The sequence below is a fragment of the Physeter macrocephalus genome, chromosome 21 (assembly GCF_002837175.3).
Source record: "Physeter macrocephalus isolate SW-GA chromosome 21, ASM283717v5, whole genome shotgun sequence".
Lineage (NCBI taxonomy): Eukaryota > Metazoa > Chordata > Mammalia > Artiodactyla > Physeteridae > Physeter > Physeter macrocephalus.
Window position 1 is genome coordinate 61,136,187 of NC_041234.1, and position 27,710 is coordinate 61,163,896.

Consider the following 27,710-nt stretch of genomic DNA (forward strand, 5'->3'; position numbering starts at 1 on the left):
CATCAACAGATGGATGGATAAAGAAGATGTGGCACATATATACAATGGAATATTACTCAGCCATAAAAAGAAACGAAATTGAGTTATTTGTAGTGAGGTGGATGGACCTGGAGTCTGTCATACAGAGTGAAGTAAGTCAGAGAAAAACAAATACCGTATGCTAACACATATATATATGGAATCGAAGAAAAAAAAAGTCATGAAGAACCTAGGGACAAGATGGGAATAAAGACACAGACCTACTAGAGAATGGACTTGAGGATATGGGGATGGGGAAGGGGAAGCTGTGACAACATGAGAGAGTGGCATGGAAATATATACACTACCAAACGTAAAATAGGTAGCTAGTGGGAAGCAGCCGCATAGCACAGGGAGATCAGCTCGGTGCTTTGTGACCACCTAGAGGGGTGGGATAGGGAGTGTGGGAGGGAGGGAGATGCAAGAGGGAAGAGATATGGGAACATATGTATATGTAAAACTGATTCACTTTGTTATAAAGCAGAAGCTAACACACCATTTTAAAGCAATTATACTCCAATAAAGATGTTTTTTTTTTAAAAAGTGCTGCCTGTTGATGATAATACTTATCCTGATTTCAGGTGTGTTACAGTGTAAAAATATAAGCATTTGAAATATAATAATATATGGTGGATAAAAAATAAATATCCTAAAGCCAAGTGTAAGTTATTTTTGAATTATCTGCTATTTTGGATCATAAGCTCTGCTACCAGCCATTAGTATATTAGGTTGGATAATGGAAAGTTGACTCTATCTGTAAAATCTGTTTCAGAGTAAAAGATCTGCTGAAACGAGAGTTTGTTCACTTGTACAACACTCAAAATCAAACTGCTGTTAGACTCAGCTGACATTTAAATGTTGGAGCCTGTATTGGGACAATTTGTGATGTGTCATCTTTCACTCTTCCCCTGCCATGTCCATGAGTTCTTCTCTGTTAAACCTGAACCGATGCCTGCCCTCCTCGGAGGAAAGGTCTAAAGCCCCTTGACAGGCGTAGTAGTCAGTAGAAGCCTGGTTCCAAATGATGACCAGAAAGTTCATGCAGTTACACTGGTTTCTGATGGCTATCTGTTTAAAAACAAATGGAGATTACTGTTACTTGAAAGTATAATCTTCATTAGCACATTTATTTGATTAAAGATCTGTATGCAAGGCACTGTGTGTGTGTGTAAAATACTCCCAAAAATAATACAATAGTTATCTCTTGGACTTCTCTAAATTTGTAAAAAGAAAAAAAGTCCCGTCAAGTTTTTAAATACTTTCTTTAGAAGTCCAAAACACATTTGCAAAGTCTACTCATTGGTTTTCTATAAATCTACTTCACTATTTTTTTCTTTATTCTATAGAAAAAGTTTACCTAAAATTCTCATGTTTATTTCCAAAATATAAAAGAATCTTTTTATGTTCTCATATTCATACTGTAGACCTATTTTATGGGTAAAATTGCCTTCTAATCTCCCTTTTGCTTACTTCTGCTTTGTATCACAAAGGTATATAATGTGGTTGTGGGTTATATAGAACACAACTCTTAATTAAACATAACTCAATTATGATCTGTATGAATATCTGATTTGAAGATCCACTGTAATTAGAATAAAAAATTAAGCATATTTTGAGATTATGTTCAGTTCAGATGTTAAGATAAATTATCTAATTTATGCCATGTTGAATAATAACATTTGATGAAGAAAAGGGTAGCATATAGAATAATAATACTAACTGCAATATATACCTGACTTAGCCTCTTCAGCATTTCAGCTCCAATACCTAGACCTTTTAAATAGATAATGCAAAATGAAAAAAACATAAGTTAAAAAACTCCATTTAACAAGTTATTTACTTTACTTTAAACCCTTTATCTGGTTGTTATATATTCGTAATAGCTTGTGTTGAAATTCAACTCATGAATGTTTTTCATATCTCTTTTTCCTAATTGGCATGTGGTTCCAAAGGTAATGGAAAAGATTTTGGATTTACTTTAAAGATTAGTGAAGAGGAAATGTGTCCCTATCACTGTCATCTTATCACAGAATATATTTCTTATTCATTTTAGACAAACCAACACAAAATGTAAAAGCACGTTTTAAACATGAAAGTGTAGCTTTGATAACTTGACTTATTCAAGGCTTGATGGGAACTAATAAATCTTTTTCTAATCTGTGATTGAGTCTTCACCATATGCACGGGTAACTAAGATAGTGATCAGGCGCATGAAATAGAAATGAGTTACATAAACTAGCTTAAACACATTTATACTAACTCTCCTTAAAATATACCATTTTAATTTTTAAAGTATAAGTAATACTGTAAGTGTTACTTGACCTCGGTAAGCTTGTATGACATAAAAGTCCTCTAGGTAAAGTAACTTGCCAATCCAGGGGTCGTATGTAAAGTAGTACATGGCAAATCCAACAGTCACTTTTCCTAGGAAGAGGAAAGAGAGGGTATAAAGAGGTTAATGCTTTGAATCTTGTAATGTTCTTTCCTCCCAAATAACTATTAAAGTAATAAAAGCTTGCTGGACAAAATTTCAAGCAATAAAGTAATGTATAATGTAGAAGGTTTATGTCCTTTATAATACAACCTTTAAGAGATAACCCAACTTTTAACAGTGTGGAGTATATTCTTCCTAAAAATTTTTTCTATGCATTTACAAACATAAGTACATACCATACATTTTCTCTTAAAAACAAGACGCAGTTTATGTACTTACACTCTTCTCCTCTGCTTAATAGTAATTATATGCTATCAAACTGTACTTTGTTTTCAGGATAGAGAAAATATACTCTAGATTAAATTGAAAAAGGAAGGTTTATTTTACCTGATGGTTTTTGATGATTGTGTACTTCTGCAATCAAGCAGTAGAAAAGGGGATCGTCCCCAAAGCCACCCCTGAGTACATCTGAAACATCAATTCACATAAAATATGTTAGAAAATTTACAGTAGAGAAAAGGAAGATGGTGGAGTTGGCAGCACCAGAATTCCTTTCTTCACCTACACAACAACTGTACTGGCATAAACTGCCTGAAGTATTTTGGAACACTAGAGTTTATTTGAATACTTACAACTTCCAGAGGACAGCTTGGCTGGTAAACTGCCGTTAATTTTGGCAAAATTCAGCCATCAGCCCAGTGCTGGCTTCCAAGCACACACCCCCAACTCCATCATGTCCTACCTCATCTCACGGCAGGCAACTGTAGGCACTGCTGAGACTCCTGAATTGCGGGAGTGGATTGCTACTCTCAATGCTGAGGTGAGGACTTGGAGGTTGGCAGCCATTTTTCTAACCTCCACCAACTAAAGCAGCTTCCAGGAGATTTAAAGGAGCCACACCAGTTTTGTTAGACATTCAAAAACAACCTTGTATACAGGAGAATCTACAAAGCCACCATGCATGATCAGGGAAAGACACAGACTTAGAAAAGACCTTCAAATACCTTTAAACATTTAACTCAGATTGATCTCTGACACAGGCACCCTATAACAATAAAAAACAGCCAACCCTGGGGAAGCAAGAGAATTTGATTTCAAGAGTTAACACATTATAAGATTAAAATGTCCAGTTTTCAACAACAAAAACTCACAGTGCATACAAAGAAACTGGAAAGTATAGCCCATTCAAAGGAACCAAGTAAATTAACAGAAAACATACCGGAGGAACCCCAGATGTCAGACTTACTAAACAAAGACTTTAAAACAACTGTCTTAAGGGTGCTAAAAGAGCTAAAGGGTGACATGCACAAAGACAAGAAAAACATGTATAAACCCAATAGGAATATAAATAAATAGAAATTATAAAAAGAAGAATACCCATCAAAAAGCTCTGAAGCTGAAAATTATAATAAATGAGAAGTGTACTCTAGGGGTTCAAAATCAGAATTTCTAAGCAAGCAGAAGAAAGAATGAGTTAACTTGAAGATAGGACAATTGAAATTATGAAGTCTGAGGAACAAAAAAGATGAAGAAAAGCAAAGAGCCTAAGGTATCTGTGGAACACCATCAAATGGACCAAGATACAAATTATGGGACTCTCAGAAGAAGAGAGAGAAAGGAAAAAAGAATATTTGAATAACAACTGAAACTTCCCAGATTTGATGCAAGACATCAATCTACACATCCAAGTTCAACAAACTCCAAGTGGTATAAACCCCAAAAGTCAACACCAAGACACGTAATCAAACTGTTGAAAGACAAAGAGAAAATCTTGAAAGCAGCAAGGCAGAAGTAACTTGTCACATACAATGGATCTTCAATAGGATTATCATCTGATTTCTCATCAGAAACCTTGGAAGCCAGAAGGCAGTGGATTGATATACTCAAAGTACTGGGGACAGAGAAGGAGTGGAGAAGTGCAGAAACTTGTCAACCAAGAATTCTATATCCACCAAAACTGTCCTTCAAAAATGAAGGAGAAATTAAGATATCCCCAGACTCACCCCCACACAAACAAAGAACCTGAGGAAGTTTGTTATCTCTAGACCTGCCCTGCATAAAATGCTAAAAGGAGTCCTTCAGATTGAAATGGAAGGAAAATAGGTGGTAACTCAAAGCCATATGAAGAAATAAAGATAAAGGTAATGGTGCCTAGTTAAAGGTAAATACATGGGCAATTATAAAGAACTAGTGTTATTTTAAATTTGTAGTTCTTTTTATTTTCTACATGATTTAAAAGACAACTGCATAAAATTAGTCATTAATGTGTGTTCTTGGGCACACAATGTATAAAGATGTAATCTGTGACATCAATAACATAAAAGGGGAATTGACATGTACAGGAGAAGAGTTTTTGTATGCTATTGAAATCAAGCTAGTACAAATTCAAATTTTATTGTTATAACTTTAAGATGTTAAATGTAATCCCCATGATAACAACAAAGAAAATGTCTATAGAATATACACATAAGGAAATGAGAAGGGAATCAAAACATTTTACTACAAAAATCAACTAAGTACAAAAGAAGGTAGCAATGTTGGAAATGATGGACAAAAAACATCTAGAAAACAAATAGGAAAATGTCAGAATTCCCACCTTATCAGTAATTACTTTAAATGTAAATGGATTAAATGCTCTAATCAAAAGAGAGATTAGCAGAATGAACTTTTAAAAATGATCCAACTATATGCTGTCTGTAAGAGACTTACTTTAGATTTTAAAAAAAACACACACAAGAAGGTTGATAGTGAAATGATGGAAAAAGACATTTCATGAAAATAGTAATCAAAAGAAAGCTGGGATGGCTGTACTAATATAAGACAAAATAGACTTTAAATAAAAAACTCTTACCAGAGAGAAGGATATTATATAGTGATAGAAGTTTCAATTTACCAAGAAGATATAACATTTATAAACATTTATGCACCAAACATCAGAGCTCCAAAATATATGAAGCAAATATTGACAGAATTGAAGATAGAAATAGACAGCTCTAAAATAATACTAGGAAACTTCATTACATCGATTTCAATAATGTACTGAACAAACAGACCAATGATAAATATGTTAATAGATTATTTGAACAAAGCTATAGATCAGTTGGACCTAACAGAAATATACAGTGCATCCCACCCAACAACATAATACACATTTTTCTTGAACTTTCTCTAGGATAGACCATATGTTAGGCCAAAAAGCAAGTCTTAATACGTTTTGAAAGATTGAAACCATACAAAGTACCTTCTCCAATCACAATGGATTGAAACTAGAAACTGATAGAAGGAAACTAGGAAATTCACAAATATGTGGAAATTAAACAATGCACTCAACTTTGGCTCAAAGTAGAAATAACAAGAGAGTGGCATGGACATATATACACTACCAAATGTAAAATAGATAGCTAGAAGGAAGCAGCTGCATAGAACAGGGAGATCAGCTCTGTGCTTTGTGACCACATAGAGGGGTGAGCTAGGGAGCGTGGGAGGGAGGGAGAAACAAGAGGGAAGAGATATGGGAACATATGTATATGTATAACTGATTCACTTTGTTGTAAAGCAGAAAGTAACACACCATTGTAAAACAGTTATACTCCAATAAAGATGGTAAAAAAAAAAAACAAGAGAAATTAGAAAACAGAGAGAAATGAGAATGAAAGCAATATATAAAACTTATGGGATGCAGTGAAAGAAGTGCTCAGAAGGGAACTTATAGTTGTAAATTCCAACATTATAAAGGAAGGGAGGGAGGGAGGGAGGGAAAGAAAGAAAGGAAAGAAGGAAGGAAGGAGAAGAGAGGGAGGGAGGAAAGGAAGGAAGGAAAGGAAAGGAAGAAATAAAGGAAAGAAAGAAAGAAAAAGGAAGGAAGGAAGGAAAGAAAGAAAAAAGGGAAGAAAGGGAAGGAAGGGAGAGAGGGAGGAAGAAAGATCTCAAGCCATGACCTAACCTTACACATTAAAAACTAGAAAAAGGAGTAAGCTAAGCTCAAAGCTAGCAGAAAAATGGCAAATAAATATCTCTTATTAATACAGATGCAAAAATACTCAACAAAATAGCAAATTAAACTCAACAGCATATTAAAAGGATCATTCACTATGACCGTGTGATTCATTCTAGGAACAAAAGGATGGTTCAACATAAGGAAATCAATCAAAGGGGAAAAAAACACATGACAATCTCAGTTGGTGCAGAAAAGGCAATTGACAAAATCCAGCACCCTTTTATGATGAAAGCCCTTAGAAAACTAGGAATAGAGGGAAATTCCTCAACATGATAATGGGTACCTATGTTTTTAAAAAGTTAACTTTAATGGTAAGTGACTGAAAGCATTCCCCCTAAGATTAGGAACAAGACAAGGATGCCCACTCTCACCACTGCTATTCAACTTTGTACTGGAAGTTATTGCTAGAGCTATTAGGCAAGAAAAATAAATAAAAGCCTTCCAAATTAGAAAGGAAGAGGTAAAATTATCTCTATTTGCAGATGACATGATCCTACTGATTGAAAATCCCAAAGAATCCAAAAGAAAGCTACTAACACTAATAAATTAATTCATTAAAGTTGCAGGCTACAAGATCAACAAAAAAATCAGTTTTATTTCTATACAGCAGCAAAGAACAAACCAAAAAGTAAATTTAAAAACAATTCCATTTACAATTGCCTCTAAAATAATTAAATACCTAGGAGCAAATCTACGCAAGGAGGTGAAATACTTGCATACTAAAAACTATAAAACATTGCTGAAAGAAGTTAAAGACCTAAATAAATTAAAAGTTATCCCATGTTCATAGATAAGACTTAACATTGTTAAGATGTCAATAGTACCCAAAGTGATCTAAAGATTCAATGTTGTCCCTATCAAAATTCTAACATCCTTTTTTACAGGAGTGGTAAAGCTGATCCTCAAATTCATTTAGAATTCCAAGTGTATAATTTTATACAGACTTTCCTTGACCTACAATTGGGTTACATCCTGATAAACCCATCATAAAGTGAAAGTGTCATAAAAGTCGAAAATGCATTTAATACACCTAACCTATCAAACATCATAACTTAGCCTGGCCTACCTTAAACCTGCTCAGAGCACTTGCATTAGCCTAGAGTTGGGCAAAATCATCTAACACAAAGCCTATTTTATAATAAAGTGTCAAATATCTCATGTAATTTATTGAATATTAAGTGAAAACAGAATGGTTGTATGGGTACAGAATGGTTGTAAGTGTATCAGTTATTTACCCTCATGATCACATGGCTGACTAGGAGCTGTGGCTCACTGCTGCTGCCCAGCATCATAAGAGAGTATCCTATTATATATAGCTGGCCCAGGAAAAGGACAAAAGTCAAATTTGCGGTACAGTTTCTACTGAATGTGTATTGCTTTATAAAGTTGAAAAATTGTTCAAAGTCATACCATAAGTAAGTCAGGGACTGTCTGTACACTTTAATCATCTCTTCTCTCAGTGTTCACATTTCCTGCCTAAAATGTTGCAATTCATCATAAAACACTAGCATTGGCTATTAATATTGCTGGCTCTCAAAATGTAGTAAATATCTTGAAAATAGTTTTAAGTCATTTTGCTTTTATCCATTTCATCCTATCAAGCTACTACTAACATTGAGCATTAAATTATATTGTCTTTGACCAACTACACTTCTCATTTTACATTTCCAAAATTAGTTGAAATTTATTGCCACTGTAAAGATGTAAAAGCTCTTAACTATCAATTTCATATTTTAAAAATGAGGAAAATATAAAATAGTGGTGCACTGACAAAGCTATTAAACAATAGCTTTTTATACAAACTTTTGCCCTGTATATCCAAATACTATTATTGACAACTTCTTTGTGTACCAAGGACAGCAGTATACACATATCTAGGTACAAGTAGTGCTTTGTGCATACATTATGCCATGCTTCTTTTTCCAGCTCTGAAAATACCATAAAACATCTTACCCTTTGCTCTTAACTTCATTGCATCTAGCATGTTTTCACAGGCAGCCAATTCCTGTCAAAGTAGAGAAGACTTTCAGTTTATGGTTTAGTAACAAATTTTTTAAATTACTTTTTCATTTTTTTATTTTTTTGTCCGTACTGAGTGCCTTGTGAGATCTTAGTTCCCTGACCAGGGATTGAATCTGGGTCATGGCAGTGAAAGTGCCAAGTCTTAACCAGTGGCCCACCAGAGAATTCCTAGTAACAAATTCTAAAGATAGGCATGAAGCTTTTATTGAGCATTTATTAACATACGATGTCCTGGGTAGTATTAAAAGTGAGTCAGACTTAACTCCAGTCATCTAGAAACTTAAAATCCAAAACAGCATATGCAACAAGAGAATATATATAGAGAAGATTAACTATGTTGATACATCATTCCTGTGAAGGTCAACTGTCTAGGTAACTAGCCTTGAATACAACCAGAAATCAGGAAGTAAAGCCAAAAGTTTTTCTGAGCATTCAAGGTAGATATCACAAAGTCTATGTATTATAAAGCTCATAGACTTTACGGAAAGTCTGTTGTGTTTGCTTGTGAGGTGTTCTTCCCAATTTAACTTTAGACTTTATTTGGCTTTTTAAAATAATTCTACACATTCAAATCAATTCTTCATAGTTTGGATCTCAAGCTTGGAAGGGCAATCCCCACTTTGGGATTATAAAAATAGTCACTTTTGTTCCCTTCTTAATTTTTTAAATTTTTTCCAGTTTTATTAAGATATAACTGACGTATAACATTGTATTAGTCCAAGGTGGGCAATGTAATGATTTGATGTATGCATATACTGTGAAATGATTACCACGATAAGGTTAGTTAACATCAATGATCTCACATAGTTACAATTTATTTCTTGTGATGAGAACTTTTAAGATCTACTCTCTTAATAACTTTCAAATATATACTATGGTTTTGTTAACTATAGTCACCATACTGTACATGACATCCCCAGAGCTTATCTATCTTATACATGGAAACCTTTACCTTTTAACTACCTTCACCCATATCCCCCACCCCTACCTCCCCCCTCTAGCAACCACCAATCTGTTTTAAATTCCGTATATTAACTTGATTAATTTGGTTTTGTTTGTGTGTGTGTATGTAAGAAGTTGGAATTTCACCTTTATCTTTTTCTCCCAGTTATCCCAACACTGTTTATTTAATAACCTATCTTTTACTAACTGACTTGAAGTGTCCATTTTATCATGTACTACATTCTCATATATACTTAACAGAATTTCTGGACACTCCATTCTGTTCCAATGATATATCTCTGCATCTATGGTAATAGATTACCATAGTATTTTAATAACTTACAGTTTTATAATATCTGATAGGGATCATCTCCCCTCCTCACTCTTCTTTTTGGAATTTTTCTAGAAACAATCACATGTTTATTCTTCCACATGAAAATTTGGGGATTTTGACTGGAATTGCATTAAATTTATAATGGAAAAAAAATGTATAAAATATATAAGGAAGACAGCAAGGGCCAGATTATGTACAGCGTTGCCAAGAAATTTGGATTTTATTCTCAGTACAACCAGAGCCCAATGGAATTTAAGCATCTTGGCTGCTGTTTTGAGCACATTCTCTAAGACACTATAAGCCCTTTGAGGGCAGGGACTATAATTTAATAATCTGATATCCTTTATAGTTCCTAGCCCATGGCCTTCCCCTAGTTTGCACTCAATGTTTGCATAAAGAACAAAAATTAGATATAAATAGTACACAGTCCTTCTTATGGATCACCAATGGTCCAAAAACCACAGTTTGAGAACCACCATAATAAAAGGCTTTAAATGGAAAGTCTGGTAAACAAGAAGTTATAGCTGCCTAGCCATAAAGTGACTAGATCCCCAAATAATGCTGTGGTGTGGTGATTAAGAATATGATAAAACAGATTCATACAAATGATGGTTGGAAGAATTTTAGTGGCAGGACAGTAAGTAAAACCTGCAAAATACTCAGTTAAGGAATGAGTATTTATATATATGGGTTTTATATATATATATATATATATATATATATATATATGTGTGTGTGTGTGTGTGTATAATATATATATGTATATATATATTACACATATATATGTAGATGGAAACAGTTTGTAGATGGCAAACTCTCATAAATCCCTTGCAAAGCAAAGAGAGAATGCTTTGAAAACTGATCAATGAACAGGAGTTAGGGTGAATGGACATGTATGTATCAAAGAATAACATCCCAAAGCTAATTAATCATTATATTCATGTCTGTGATGCAGAGTAATTTAGCTTTTCTATTATTTTTCTACAGTGAATATTCATTAGAATTATTTCCAAGAAACATCTAGTGTATATTCAGGTACATGAGGCAAATTCAAAAGTAAATGTGGTTAGGAACTTCACAGATACAGGTTCACTAAAGTCAGAGAATCTAGTGATGTATTTTTCCCTTGGTGATAACAATGGGCACTGTTTGGAAAGATAAGGAAGGTAAGTTTTCTGGATAGAAAGATTCACTGTCGTTCAATAATAAATTTATTAATTGCCAACTGGGTGTCAGATACTAGGCTAAGAAAAAAAAACCTTTAAAATTATTTTCTACCTGGAAAAATGTGCTTCTAGAATAATTAACATGTTGGGCATAGTATTTTGATTGATGACCTAGTCATGTGGATTAATGACAATTAGATAAATGATGTGGGAACTTTGGGGGATAGAATAGAATGGAAGGCATGGGAAGATAGATAACCCAGTTCTTACAGATCTGTAACCAGGCCTAGCATCATTTCAACAGATAGATTTCACTAGAAAACTTCTGATATTTTATTTTGTCCATTAAAATACATGCTCTGATCAAAGGGAACAGAAACTTGGCCTAATTTAAATTATATACATATATATATGGAAACAGTTCCATTACAAAACTCTTTTACAAGTTTTCCTTACCTATAAACTGTGCCTTGTTCCAGCCAAATATTTACTCCTTTAAAAAATCTAGGCTACTGTTTTTATATGGGCTTTTATATGGAACTGTTTAGGTTGTGCATTACATACATGATTGCTTTGAGTGCCACAGAACTTCAGCACAGTAGATGAAGTATGGCTAATAGCTTGTCACCTTTACTACACAGGGATGATTTCCAGGAAAATCGTTAAAATGATTTTTTTTTTGTGTGGTATGCGGACCTCTCACTGTTGTGGCCTCTCCCGTTGTGGAGCACAGGCTCCAGACATGCAGGCTCAGCAGCCATGGCTCACGGGCCCAGCCACTCCATGGCATGTGGGATCCTCCCGGACCGGGGCATGAACCCGTGTCTCGTGCATCGGCAGGCGGACTCTCAACCACTGCACCACCAGGGAAGCCCTAAAATGAATTTTAAATCAGAAATTTTTAACCCTGCTCCTTGGACTTCTGGGAGGCTATCTGTGGATGGGCTTCAGGAGTCAAAGAACAGTCTGAAATTATACGGAAAATTTGTTGTGGACAAATATTGTTTTCTGGGCAGTCAATCATTAGCTTCTACATGTAGGTGTGGTCTTCAAAGCAAGAGGCCCTACCCTAAAATCTTAGCCATTAATACCTGAAATTCTATCACTGACAGGTCATTCATTTGAGTTAAGCCTTCCTTTTACCAAAGATCCTCTTTTAAAGTTAAAATTGAGAAGTCAAGATGACAGAATAGGAGGACATGAAATTCATTGTTCCTCACAAGTACATCAAGAATACATCTACAAATGGAACAATTCTCATAGAGCACCTGCTGAACATTAGCAGAAGACTTTGGACACCTAAAAGGACAAGAAAATCCCCTCAAAACTGGGTAGGATGAAAGAAAGAAGAAAAAAAGGAAAGAGGAATCAAAACAGTGACCGGCAACCCTGGTGGGAAGCTGAAAGTGAGGAGAGGTCCCCACACTCAGATAAACTCCCTCACCGTGTGGAAAGCAGTTGGGACAGAAAAGGACATTCAGGGGATCAAAGGAGAATGCAGTGGATGGTCTGTGGAAGGCAGAACAAAGTAAGAACTGCACGCATGGCGTACACAGCAGCTCTGCACATTCCAACCTTAGTCGTAAGTCACCTTTTGCGAAGGGGGGCTGGGTGTTGGAAAGTGAGGTTTGGAGCACAGACCCAGGGAGTGGACAGCTGTTGGCTGTGAAAAGACAGCCTGAAGGGACAGGAGTAAGGAGCTCCACAGCCAGGAAAGTCTGCAGAAAAAGCCCGGGACACCATAGAAGAAAGGCATCATTGCTGAGTGGCGTGCAAGGGGCGGAGCCACAATTACAACCCTTTTCCCCACCTGCTGGCTTCTTCAGCCTCCACAGCCACTGGGAGGGTCACCCATTTGAGCAGCCTTGCCCGCCCCTCAAGCCAAGGTCTCCTCCACTCACGTAGGCTCTGGGGACCTGAGCACCACCCATCCCAAAGCCTCCTTGGGAATCAGCCCTGGGCACCCCTGCCTGAAATGGGAATCCACCAAAGCTGATGGGGGCTGAGTGCTAAAGCATGGGGTTAAGAAAGCAGATCCAGGGACAGGACCAATGTTGGCTGTGCATATATAACAAAGGGGATGGGAGTGAGGGGCTCCACAGGTGGAATGCCCCTAGAGGAAGCATGGTCTACCTAGGAAACGAGGCTCCATTGTTGAGTGGCATGCAAGTGGGCAGGGCCGCCACTACCTCCACAAGCCAGCCCCTGCCTCAGCAGGCACTGGGAGGGACTCCCACCAGAGCGAGCACACCCCAGTCTGTTGCAACTGTCTATGCAGCTGCAGGCAATTCACGCACACCCCAGTTGTGGCCATGCCCCTCCCCAGCCTAAGTGAGTAAGTGTGCCCCAATCAGCCACTGCTTTCACTCCCTCTCACTGGGGAAAGAAACAGGCACCTGAGGGTGGTTCACAGGCAGAGGTGGGGACAAAACCAAAGCTGAGTACCAGGGCTGGTGTGAGTAACGAAGAGGAATGGAAATCTCTCCATTCAGCTGCACAAGCTGAGGAATAAATCCCCGAGATCATCTTGGTAAACCCTGAATCTGTGGAGTATGTGAATGGACAAAAAGTGCTCTCACAACTTAGTCTGTTCTAGCTTTAGCAGCAATGGACTTTGGGGGAAAGTACACACAGGAGTTGGGCCAGCCCAGAGTCTGAGCTGCCCCCACAGTGCCCACAGTGGGTCCAGAGACCTAAATATAGGTATTGGAGGGCCTCCTGGGGAGGCAGGGGTTGGCTCTGGCTCACTGTGGGAGTAAGAACACTGACAGCAGAGAGCCTAGGAAAATATTATTATTACTATTATTCTTTTTTTGTTTCTTTCATTTTGTTCAGTGTGGTTGTTTTTATTATTTTTTATTATTCTATAAAAATTTTAATATATTTTTTTATTTTTCTATTTTTACTTTACTTTTTTGTTGTTTTGTATTTATTTTTGGTTTTGTTCTTTGTTTTTTATATTTTTGATCATTTTTATGTATTTGTTTTGTGTTTGCCTTTTTTTAAGTTTGCTTTCTGTTTTTGTTTTCTTTTTCATTTTTTGTTCTTGTTCATTTAGTCCTTATTGGCTATTCTCATTTTTTAATTCTTTTGTATGTTTGTTCTCTTGTTTATTTTATTTTATTTTATTTTTTTCTGTGTGTGTGTGTAGTGTTGTTATTGCTGCTGTTTGTTTGCTGTTGTTTTTGCTATTTGTCTTGGATTTTGTTTGTCTGTTGGTTTTCTTTTCTTTTCTTTCCTTTTTCTCTGGCCACACCGTGCAGCTTGCAGGCTCTTGGTTCCTTGGTCATTGGTTGGGTCTGAGTCTCCAGAGTAGAGCGCCAAGTCCAGGACACTGGACTGCCAGAGAACTCCTGGCCCCAGGGAATATTATTCAGCATGCATGCTCCTGGAGGAGTCCATATCAACATCAAGACCCAACCCCACACAACTGCCTGCAGTCTCCAGCACAAGACACCTCACGCCAAACAATCAGCAAGACAGGAACACAGCCCCAGCCATCAGCAGACAGGCTGCCTAAAGTCATACTAAGCTCCAAAACACACCACCTGACATGGCCCTGCCCTTCAGAGGGAAAAGATTCAGCTCCACCCACCAGAGTGCAGGTACCAGTCCCTCACGCCAGGAAGCCTACACAAGCCCCTGGAGCAACCTCACTCACCAGGGGGCAGACAACAGAAGCAAGAGGAACTATGACCCTGTAGCCTGCAGAAGGAGACCATAAGCACAATAGGTTAGACAAAATGAAACAACAGAGAAATATGTTGCAGGCAAAGGAGCAAGGTAAATCCCACAAGGCCAAATAAACAAAGAGGAAATGGGCAATCTACCTGAAAAAGAATTCAGAGTAATGACAGTAAAGATGTTCCAAGATCTCAGACATAGAATGGAGGCATGGATCGAGAAGACACAAGAAATGTTTAACAAGGACCTAGAAGAACTAAAGAACAAACAATGTGTGATGAACAACACAATAACTGAAATGAAAAATACACTAGAAGGAATCAACAGCAGACTAACTGAGGCAGAAGAACCAATAAGTAAGCTGGAAGATGGAATGGTGAAAATAACTGCTGAGGAACAGAATACAGAAAAAAGAATGAAAGGTAATGAGGACAGTCTAAGAGACCTCTGGGACAACATTAAACAACCAACATTCGCATTATAGGGGTACCAGAGGGAGAGGAAAAAGAACCTGAGAAAGTACTTGAAGAGATAATAGCTGAAAACTTCCCTAACATGGGAAAGGAAACAGTCACCCAAGTCTAGGAAGGGCAGAGAGTCCCAGGCAGGATAAACCTAAGGAGGAACACACCGAGACACATAGTAATCAAATTGACAAAAATTAAAGATAAAGAAAAAATATTGAAAGCAACAAGGGAATAGCAACAAAGAATGTACAAAAGAACTTTAATATGGTCATCAGGTGATTTCTCAGCAGAAACTCTGCAGGCCAGAAGGGAGTGAAATGATATATTCAAATTGACGAAAGGAAAAAACCTAAAACCAAGAATACTCTACCCAGCAACACTCTCATTCAGATTTGAAGGAGAAATCAAAAGCTTTACAGACAAGCAAAAGCTAAGACAATTGAGCACCACCACTCCAGCTTTACAACAAATGCTAAAGGAACTTCTCTAGGCAGGAAACACAAGAGAAGGAAAAGACCTACAAGAAAAAACCCACGACAATTAAGAAAATGGTAATAGGAACATACATATCGATAATTACCTTAAATGTAAATGGATTAAATGCTCCAACCAAAAGACACAGACAAGCTGAATGGATCCAAAAACCATACCCATATATATGCTCTCTCCAAGAGACACACTTCAGACCTAGGGACACACACAGACTGAAAGTGAGGGGATGGAAAAAGATATTCCAAGCAAATGGGAATCAAAAGAAAGCTGGAGTAGCAATACTCATATCAGACAAAATAGACTTTAAAGACAATTACAAGAGACAAGGAAGGACACTACATAATGATCAAGGGATCAACCCAAGAGGAAGATAATTGTAAATATTTATGCAACCAACATAGGACCACCTCAATACATAAAACAAATGTTAATAGCCATAAAACGGGAAATTGACAGTAACACAATAATAGTGGGATACATTAACACCCCACTTACACCGATAAACAGATCATCTGGACAGAAAATTTAAAAGGAAACACAAGCTTTGAATGACACAATAGACCAAATAGACTTAATTGATATTTATAAGACATTCCACCCAAAAGTGGCAGAATACACTTTCTTCTCAAGTGCTCATGGAACATTCTCCAGGATAGATCACATCTTGGGTCAGCAATCAAACCTCTGTAAATTTAAGAAAATTGAAATCATTTCAAGCATCTTTTCTGACCACAATGTTATGAGATTAGAAATCAATTACAGGAGGAACAGAAAATATGATGAACAGATTAATCACAAGTACTGAAATTGAAATTGTGATTAAATATCTTCCAGCAAACAAAAGTACAGGACCAGATGTCTTCACAGGCAAATTCTATCAAACATTTAGAGAAGAACTAAACAAAAACTCTAAAAAATACAAATATATGGAGGCTAAACAATACGCTACTAAATCACCAAGAGATCACTGAAGAAATCAAAGAGGAAATCAAAACATACCCAGAAAAAAAATGACAAAAACACACGATGGCCCAAAACCTATGGGATGCAGCAAAAGCAGTTCTAAGAGGGAAGTTTATTGCAATACAATCCTACCTCAAGAAACAAGAAAAATCTCAAATAAACAACTGAATATTACACCTAAACAACTAGAGAAAGAACAACAACAACAACAAAAAAAACCCCGAAGTTAGTAGAAGGAAAGAAATCATAAAGATCACAGTAGAAATAAATGAAATAGAAATGAAGAAAACAATAGCAAAGATGAATAAAACTAAAAGCTGGTTCTTTGAGAAGATAAACAAAATTGATAAACCTTTAACCAGACTCATCAAGAAAAAATGGGAGAGGACTCAAATCAATAAAATTAGAAATGAAAAAGAAGAATTTACAACGGACACCACAGAAATACAAAAGATCATAAGAGACTACTACAAGCAACTATATGCCAATAAAATGGACAACCTGGAAAAAATGGACAAATTCTTAGAAAAGTACAACCTTCCAAGACTGAACCAGGAAGGAACAGAAAATATGATGAACAGATTAATCACAAGTACTGAAATTGAAATTGTGATTAAATATCTTCCAGCAAACAAAAGTACAGGACCAGATGTCTTCACAGGCAAATTCTATCAAACATTTAGAGAAGAACTAACACTTATCCTTCTCAAACTCTTCCAAAATTTAACAGAGGGAGGAACACTCCCAAACTCATTCTACGAGGCCACCTTCACCCTGATACCAAAACCAGATAAAGATGTCACAAAGAAAGAAAATTAGAGGCCAATATCACTGATGAACATAGACACAAAAATCCTCGATAAAATACTAGCAAACAGAATCCAACAACACATTAATGGGATCATACATCTTGAACAAGTGGGATTTATCCCAGGAATGCAAGGATTCTTCAATATACGCAAATCGATCAATGTGATATACCATATTAAAAAACTGAAGAATAAAAACCATATGATCATGTCAATAGATGCAGAAAAAGCTTTTGAAAAATTCAGCACCCATTTATGATAAAAAAAAAAACCTCTCCAGAAAGTGGGCATAGATGGAACCTACCTCAACATAATAAAGCTGATATATAGCCAACCCACAGCAAACATCATTCTCAATGGTGAAAAACTGAAAGCATTTCCTCTAAGATCAGGAACAAAACAAGGATGTCCACTCTCACCACTATTATTCAACACAGTTTAGGAAGTCCTAGCCATGGCAAGCAGAGAAAAAAAGAAATAAAATGAATCCAAATTGGAAAAGAAGAACTAAAACTGTCACTGTTTGCAGATGACATGATACTATACATAGAAAATTCTAAAGATGCTACCAGAAAACTTAGAGCTAATCAATGAATTCAGTAAAGTCACAGGATGCAAAATTAATATACAGAAATCTCCTGCATTCCTATATACTAACAATGAAAGATTGGAAAGAGAAATTAAGGAAACATTCCCATTTACCATTGCAACAAAAAGAATAAAATACCTAGAGCTACCTAAGGAGGCAAAAGACCTGTACTCAGAAAATTATGATACTGATGAAAGAAATCAAAGATGACACAAACAGATAGAGAGATATACCATGTTCTTGGATTGAAAGAATCAATTTTGTGAAAATGATTATATTACCCAAAGCAATCTACAGATTCAATGCAATCCCTATCAAATTACCAATGGCATTTTTCACAGAACTAGAACAAAACATTTTACAATTTGTATGGAAACACAAAAGACGCCGAATAGCCAAAGCAATCTTGAGAAAGAAAAACGGAGCTGGAGGAATCAGGCTCCCTGACTTCAGACTATACTACAAAGCTACAGGAATCAAGACAGTATGGTACTGGCACTAAAACAGAAATATAGATAATTGGAACAGGACAGAAAGCCCAGAGATAAACCCACGTACCTATGGTCACCTAATCTATGACAAAGAAGGCAAAAATATACAATGGAGAAAAGACAGCCTCTTCAATAAGTGGTGCTGAGAAAATTGAACAGCTACATGTAAAAGAATGAAATTAGAACACTCCCTAACACCATACACAAAAATAAACTCAAAATGGATTAAAGGCCAGACACTATAAAACTCTTAGAGGAAAACATAGGCAGTCTCGAGCCTCCACAGGTCTTACCTGGAAAGAATTCACACTTGGTTGCCTCATGCTTGATTGTCTCCTGCCTGTTTGGCTTGTGCCTGATCGGCTTGGGCATGGTTGCCGCATGACTGGCTGACTCATGATTGATTGGCTCGGGCCTGGTTGCCTCATGCCTTGTTGATTCATGCTGGATTGGCTTGGGCATGGTTGCCTCATACCTGGTTCACTCATGCTGGATTGGCTCCAGTCTGGTTGAAGTTGACTCATGCCTGATTGACTCAGGCCTGGCTGACTTGTGCCTGATTGCGTTGTGCTTGATTGGCTCATGACTGTTTGCCTCATGCCTAGTTGACTCAGGCCTGCATGCATGTGCCAGGTTGCCTCATGCTTATTTGGCACAGACCTAGTTGCCTCGTACCTGGTTAACCCAGTTGGTGAGTGTCAGGTTGGCTTGTACCTGGTTGGTTCATGTCCAGTTGGTTCATACCAAGTAAGATCGTGCCTGGCTGGTTCATGTCTGATAAGCTTGAATGATTCATACCCAGTTGATTCGTGTCTGGTTGGCTGAGGGCTATTTGGCTTAGAACTAGTTGGTGGATGATGGGTTGGCAGACGACTGGTTGGCCAATGACTAAGTGCCTTCATGTAACAGGAGTCCTTAACTACAGTGCTGTGGTGGGAGGCTGTAGGATGTTTCTATTTTTTCTCAAGTTGATTCGTTCTTCGAGGTACCCTTCTATCAAGATGAGAATGGGAAAAATAAAGGAGTGCTACCTAAAGAAGATTATTGATGCCTCCGATTTGCTGGAGTTGACCTCACCAGCTATCACAGCTGTAGGCTTGGCTGGGTTTCAGGTTGTCATCTGGCCTTTCCCTGCCAACAGGCTGGTAGTGAGGGGAAGAAGAAAATGACCCTGGGAGAGTATTACTGCTTCACCACCTTGCACCATCACTGCGTCACAGTGATGAAGTCACAGTGCCCTTGTTTACGTGTGTAAGTGCTCCCCCACGTGGTGGGGGAGGGGCGAAGCAGGGGCAACTACACCACTTTATTTCCTCCTCCCAAGAGCTTAAGAGGCTGAAGCAAAAAGCTGGGAGGAATCTCAGAGCGTATGCTTGACACTCACCCTAAGAGTGTCCACTGTTTTAACCAACAAATGTAAGGATATTTGCCATAACCCGTTCTGTTTTCCCCATGTCCCAGCCCTGAAATAATTCACTTCCTATTTCTGTTCTGACTTCCACTTATTACCTTTTCCCCACACCATAGAAAGTAGAATGCTTAAAAGGATTCTCCTATTGAGATGCTCAAGTCCCTAATGAAGAAAATATTTCTTTACAAATAATTAAGAATAACTATGGCTATTATTTATTGAGTTATTTTATGACCTAGGCTCAGTGGGAGGCACTTTGCATTTTGTCATTCAATCCCACAGCAACCCTATTATCCCCAAATCTAAGGAAACTGATTCATAAGATTTGGCAACCTAACCAAGACCTGAACTGTTGGCAAAGAGCCTGAATTCAGACCCACGTCTATCTGATTCCAATTCCAGGGTTTTTACCATCACACTATCCTGCCCCTTACACACGCTATGCTTATTCTCCACCTCCCACATCTGTAAGATCAGGTATATTGTCCATTCACCCCATCTCCCCTCACAGAATTCCTTCTCCCATCTTTTTATCTGTTGGCTCACTTCCTCAACAATGTATATTATATAACTGGTGCTAATATTGTTGTAGATGGAGTGTCTTTTATTTTCTAAACATACCAGAAAATATTGGTTGAAGCTGTGAAGTCTCACAGTTTGTGAAAAGGTCTTTAGGTATGCATAACTTATTTAATCATCAGAGCAACCCTGTGAGGTATATACTCTTGTTCCCCATTTTTATCAATAAACTGGAACTTAGAAAGATTAATTTTCCAAAATCTAATACATGCCAGAATGGGGAGAGTCAAAGGCCCATCCCATAGATGGAAGGTTCAAATAGAACTAAAGAGTGCAATCACCATTTTGCCTATACTAGCTATAAATGGAAACTAGAGAGCCCACCTTCTTAGCATGACAGACAAATCGAGTCACATCGCAGAACTATGCCAAACCTAACACAAATTAGATGTAGATACATTCTTGACCTTGGTCGACCTGTAATAAAAATGAGAGCTAAAATTTTATGAATGCTTCTTGTGGTGTTAGGCATGGTTCTAAGGAAAAATTTACTTATATCAGCTCACTTAATGCTCACAATAATCCAGTGAGGTAGATTATATTATTATGTTCATTTTTCAAGTAAAAGAACTGAGATTCAGAGAGGTTAGGTAATTTGATTTAAGTCACACAACTGAAACTCCAGACAAAATAAGGAAAACCCTGCTCTCATTTTGGCTTTTCTGAAATGCCAGAAAAGAGGTGAAGGAATTTTGCTATTTGCTTTACAAAATCAAATCACTTTCATAATTTATTGTGGGGATGAATGACGTTGCTTTTTTGCTTTATAAGAGGAGGAGACATGTGTTAGGTTTCTGGCTGATGCCTTAAAGGGGTAAAATTAGAAATTATAGTTTAGTGATCTAGAATTGTTAACAAGTTTCTTTTGTACTTTGGCTCATGAACTTTCCATCACTTGAAGGTGATTTAGGTGTTAGTTTGTTTTTAATTTTTAATTTTTTTAACATTATACAATGGTGATTTTAAGGCGACGCACGAAAATGCATATTCTTGCTCACAGTTACTTATTAACACAACTTGTTCCATCTTAGAAACAGAATGAGACTGTCTCCATCAGCCGTGCAAATTATCTCCACACTATAACTGGTATATTATCAGGGAAAAAATAGTTTTTTGCAATATTTAAACAAAAGCATCAATAAGTTTTTGCCACAAGGTGGAAATGTAATCCAGTTTAGGAAAAAAGTCTAAATGATAAACATTGCAATCTTGTTTATATTTAATAAAAGTGTACATATTATTTAAATTTCAGGTTTTTGTCATTTCCAGATATTATCAGAAATTTTCTAAAATATAATTTTAGTCTTAACATACAGATCTTTTATTACAGATCTAGTCTAGGTGGTAAATTTTGTAAGCCAATACCTGCCAAATTCTAAGAATTCAAAATGTGTGTTCATGGTCTGCTCTACCAAAATGTTTTTCATTTAGTATGATGTATAAGCCACCTCCCATAGGTCTAAAAACATGGATATGTTTATGCACTTAAACTCTAATTGCTACAATACATTAGACCCCCTTTTCTGAAGATGCTATGTAAAATCCAGCGTTCGGAATTCTGACCCCAGCTTGGTTTCATCTAAATGAATATTTACAATTGAGAAAGGCATTTATATAATTTTCATCTATAGCAAGCAGACAAATTTGTTGGAATCTCCCTATACATCAGAACCCATCTTTTTCCTGTCCCTTTTAAGTTCACAAGCTTTTTATTTTTACCCCTGTAAAATGTAAACAAAAAATAGAAAGAAAAAGAAAAGGCAGGAGGTGGGGAGCAGGGTGAGGAAGCACTTAAGGCAAGGAGAACAGAACTAACATATGGGGATATTTTCTGAAATGAAAACTTAAGACATTCATCAATGAACAGATTAATATTTTTATAATATTTGCTGTATTTTTTTATTAAGAATACATGCTCATTGTAAAACATTTGGAAAATATCTGTAACAGACAGACAAAAAATTACCTCTAGATCTTGCACTGGTTAAAATTGAGCACATCCAAGAATATGAATTTTCTTCTTTTCCAGATATTATCAGCAAATTTCCAATTAAGGGAAAATCATGACTTTGCTTATGCTGTCTCTTTGCTTAGCTGAGGGTGTAGATCAGGGGTGCATGACTTTTTTGTTTAGAAAAGTGTCCCAACAGTAACCCTATGTGAAAAGCAAGATGGGTCCAGCCAGAGCCTAGTCTAGGATGAGGACTGAGAATTAGATTTCTTTGCATATATAAAGAAGAACTTGGATTTTTTTCCAGGGAGCAATCTGGAGAAAGAGCCTGGGTGTTTCACAACTAGGAAAAGAGAGATTAAATGGAAAGGAAGAATTCTTGGCTTGAGGAGCATTACCTGGCCAAATGGTGGTAGGCTAAGGTCTAGGGCACAAGATAGCCAGTAAATGTTCTCTTTAAAATATCAGTATTCAGTTTTAAATTGTTTCCTATTAGATGCTGTTTGGAAAAACACTTACCAGTAATTTAGTGAAAGTCAGTAGACTAGCCTTGGTGGTTTGGGGCCATGAAAATGGAGAGATGAAGGCTACATGCCTGACAGAGGTGCTGAAAGAAGACAGCAGCTGCAGGAGTTGAACCCAAGGACTGGGAAAACTGAAGCTTGGACTAATTCATGAACAAGTATCTAAGAAGAAGGTTACCCTAGAGGAAGAGGGGTGGGTAGAGAGCATAGACCCTGCCGTTACCTGGGGTAGAAACTCAAGACATTTGGTTATTACAGCAATAAATGGCTCCAGAAGACTGGGAGATATTTGGGTTACCTAAGAAATGCATAAAATAGAAATTAAAAATCTCTCAATGTGCTATATGTACATAACCATTTTTTGTGTTTCAATGATTCAAAACTATCTTTTGTCTCTCTATATATATTTCTCTCTCTCTCTATATATATATATATATATATATAATTTTTTAAATAAAATTGACATCATAGTAACTGTCTTTCTTTACTTAACAATGTATTATTAGTCTTCCCCAGCTGCTATAGCATAACATATAACATTTTTTAAAATTTGCTATCATTCAACAAATCTTTATTAAACACCAACCATGTGCCAAATTGTTTGAGCCCTGCATTTATCAAGTGTCAGGTACTATGGCACGTGTTTTATATACATAATCCCATTTAATCCTCACAGTAAGGTAGGCACAATGATCCCAGTTTCATAGAGAAGGAAATTGAGGCTTAGAGAAGTTAACCTGCCTTATATCGCACAACTTGGAAATGGTTGAGTCAAGATTCAAACTCAGGACTAGTGTGACCTCCTGAGCTCACTGCTCTGAACCAGATGCAGAGTCACTTCACTCTTCATGTATATTCTTTCATTATTTAATCAACCTCATATTTGATGTGCATTTTAATTGTTTCCAGTTTTCTGGTATCAAACAAATTTCCAGTGAACATATTTGTGCAATATTTTTAAAATAAATATCACTTTAAATATTCTGGAAAAACCCAGAAATGTCTTGGAAAAATAGCAGTAGATGAAGCCCAGACAAAAGCTCTATTTAAGATGCTTAAATACCTGGCATTTGATATATAGGACTCTTAGGCAAATGATCTTCCCCAGTATACAAGTTTCAGCAAATATCCAGTGAGTGTCAAGTTAGAACTTTGTTTTCAAGTTAAAAATTATTTTTTAAATTCTAACTCCTCAAATATCTTAAGGAGAATCAGAGGAAATTGGTGGAGTACAGCTATCCTTAAAAAGAGTTTTTTGATGCCATTAGTAGCAATTAATGATATTTAAAATTTCTGGGTTTTTCCATTTTATTTTAATAACAAAGAGTAAAATCAGGATACATTTATTTTTAAATTAAATGAATAAACAACTAAAAGGATCTTGTAATAGCTTATAATGGAGTATAACCTGCAAAAACACTGCATAACTATGCTGTACACTTGAATCTAATACAATATTGTAACTCAACTATACTTCAAGTTTTAAAAAGACTAAAAGGAAAAATCCAAGTAAACTGGTGCAGCCACTATGGAAAATAGTATGGTGTTTCCTTTAAAAACTAAAAATAGAGCTACCATATGATCCTGCAATCCTACTCCTGGGCATATATCAGGAAAAGACAAAAACTCTAATTAGAAAAGATACATGCATCCCAATGTTCATAGCCGCATTATTTACAATAGCTAAGACATGGAAGCAACCTAAATGCCATCAACAAATGAATGGATAAAGAAGATATGGTATATATACACAATGTAATACTACTCAGCCATAAAAAGAATAAAATAATACCATTTGCAGCAACATGGATGGACCAAGAGATGATCATACTAAGTGAAGTAAGTCAGACAAAGAAAAATATCATTTGATATCATTTTTATGTGGAATCTTTACAAATGATACAAATGAACTTATTTACAAAACAGAAAGAGACTCACAGACATAGAAAACAAATTTATGTTTACCAAAGGGGAAAGCAAGGGAGGGATAATATAGGAGCTTAACAGATACACACTACCATATATACAATAGATAAACAACAAGGACATACTATATAGTACAGGAAACTCTATTCAATATCTTGTAATAACCTATAATGGAAAAGAATCTGAAAAAGTATATATATATATATATGTGTGTGTGTGTGTGTGTATGTATAAAACTGAACCACTACACTTCAATGAAAAAAAAGACTAAAAAGAAAAAAATTCAAGTACTAGAATAAAATAATTCAAGAAATATTTATGAAATAACTTATTCTTGCTTTAATTCTTATTAAGAAATTTAATGTAATTTAAATCCTGCTTTTTCCCCTTCAAAGACTCCTCCTTTTAAACTGCCTAGTAACCGAATTAAATATTATTATAATCTTACTTTTCTAGTCTCTTCAAATATCCCTGCTCCTGAACTAGTTCTCTGGGAAAGCCTCTCCCTCCAGAGTATGGTGGAGGCAGGGGACTGATACTGTAGCTATGGCACCAAAGAAATTTTATTTTCTCTTCCCCTTAATTGTACCCACTAATCTTACTAACCTTTAACCACTTAGTTATTGTCTTTCTGAAATGCCCCCAGTTTAAAAGGAAATCCCAACTCTAAAACAGGAATAATGACAGTCTTTCTCCACCTCTAGTGTAGAAGTAATATTCTTGGAGAAAATGAAAGGTAAAATTAGAAGCTCTTAAGAAGAACATAATTCTGGGGTGAAAGCAGACCAAAAAGGATAAAAAAAGTTGATGAAATTGATAATTCAGTTCTCTTTTGAGTTATTAGGAAATATGCAAAATAGAAGGAAGCAAAATTAAAGGAAGCACATTTCCAGAAACTGAGTTTATGTCAATGGTGTTTGATGAGTTCTGCTTCATTTGAACTTTGAAACTGAAAATCATAGCAGTAAACTATCTTCTGTAATATCCTGGGCTGTTATAGAAAAGGTTATTACCATGAATATTGTGCTTAGTTAATAAGTACTCAAAAGATGCTGGTGATTTTGCAACATATACTCTAAGACACACTCTTTTTCTTCTACAAGCCTATCTGTTACAAAAAATTTAGAGTTATCCATCACAGAGAGGGGTGAAAAAGAATAGGTCCTGCTTAAGTTGTCCCTGGGCCCTGTGCTATCATCACTAGTTTGGTGATGATATGTTCAACTTTGTAATGGCTTTCAGTTGTCTGGAATGTATAGAATTTTGGAAGATAAAGTCAGAATTCATAATACCCTCAAATAGGGAAATAGAGAGTACAAGAACATTGAACTTGGCATCAACAAACCCCAAAACAAATCATAACGAACATAAAAAAATCCTAGTTCAAGAATCAATTCTGTGTTTCTTAGCAACTTTGAGGCATTAAGAAATTTAACTTCCATGAGCCATAGTTTTCTCATATGTAGAATGGAAATAATAATTCCTGCCCAAACTACCTCACAGATTTGTTGTGAGGGTCCACTCAAAAGAAAAAATGTGTAAGAAAGTACAAATGTAAGGGATTATTTTTATATTTAGAGAGAAAATGATATATGTATAAATGGAAAAGAAGAGATAGTTAATTGACCAAGGATATGACAGAAAAGAATTGAATGGCCCTTGTTAGTCTTCTTGACCTCTTCCTCCTCCACACTTCTTCTAAATGTTAACAATCCCTGTGGTACCAACCTTGGTTATCACCTCAAGCTACCCTTTCCATGGGGGTTCTTACCCACCTACCCACCTGCCATTTACCTACCCACCTCAAACTGTATTCTTTAGCCATATTGAACTTTCATTTCCTGAGTGTAGGCCCTCTCCCTCTCAGATTCAGGCAAGTCTCTCTTCTTATGCACTTACCCACTTCCCAACCCCCAACTTCCAATTGCTTAGTTAATTCTGACTCACTGTTCAAGTCTCAATTTAGACATACTGTTTGCAGAAGTCTTCCCTGACTCCCTTTAAACAAACTTGCCCCCCACTCACTCCCTATTGCACTCCTTCTTCCTCTATATATGTCACAGAAAGAAAACACTCCCATTGGAACCACCTGGGAGCTTATTAAAATGCAAATTTCTAGTATCCACCCTCCAGATTCAGTGGGTCTGGTGTAGGACCAGCCTGCGATTTAGCCAGAATCCCAAGTGATTCTGCTGTGCACTAAAGTTTAAGAAGCACATTCTCTCATACTATTCATCACCCTGAGTTAAAATAGTATATTTGTCTCTTCCCTCTAACCTGTAACGAGAGCAGGGACCACGTCTATCTTGCTCACGATTGTATTCCCAGTGCCAGACGTATAGTAGGCACTCAATACATATTGGAGTAAATAAATAAATGAATGACTATATGAAAGAAAGAAAAGAAGGTGAAAGAACAGGTTTCCTAAAGTAGGAAGAACTATATGAACTTTGCATGGCCCTTTGAACCCTGCATCTCAATTATTACAAAGAAGATGTGCTCTAAGAACAAGCACACTAAATGCAAAACATTTACCAACATCTGGACTCACTGTCATAATAACTGTCAATTATGAGTTTCATAACAGTTTTTTAATGGAAAGTGTAGATGATTTTTCACAAACAAAAAAGTCATGTTCACAACACATCAAACTGTCAAATCTGGTTACTACCTGAGAGTAGGATTGGGAGAGAAGGTAAGGGATTTGGGGTTTTACTTTATACACTTCTGTATTGTTTGACTTTTTAAAATTAGGAGCATATATTACCTTTTTATTGGAGTATAGTTCACTTGCAATACTGCATTAGTTTCAGGTGTACAGCAAAGTGATTCAGTTATACGTATATATATACAAATTGTTTTTCATATTTTTTCCATTATAGGTTATTACAAAACATTGAATACAGTTCCC

At 36.4% G+C, this 27,710-nt stretch overlaps 2 protein-coding genes across 2 annotated transcripts in view; one reads left to right on the top strand and one right to left on the bottom strand.

The window, feature by feature from the left end:
• Window positions 1-27,710, top strand: part of APOOL (apolipoprotein O like) — a 171,094-nt gene that overhangs the window by 130,782 nt on the left and 12,602 nt on the right. The gene's annotated exons all lie outside the window — the stretch shown is intronic.
• SATL1 (spermidine/spermine N1-acetyl transferase like 1) lies at window positions 637-19,007 on the bottom strand. Its single transcript, XM_007124305.3, has 6 exons — window positions 18,702-19,007; window positions 8,403-8,454; window positions 2,840-2,920; window positions 2,341-2,442; window positions 1,751-1,791; window positions 637-1,086 (listed from the first exon to the last, which is right to left on the bottom strand). Exons 1-6 carry the CDS (start codon window positions 19,005-19,007, stop codon window positions 916-918), a joined length of 753 nt encoding a protein of 250 aa, XP_007124367.2. The 3' UTR covers window positions 637-915.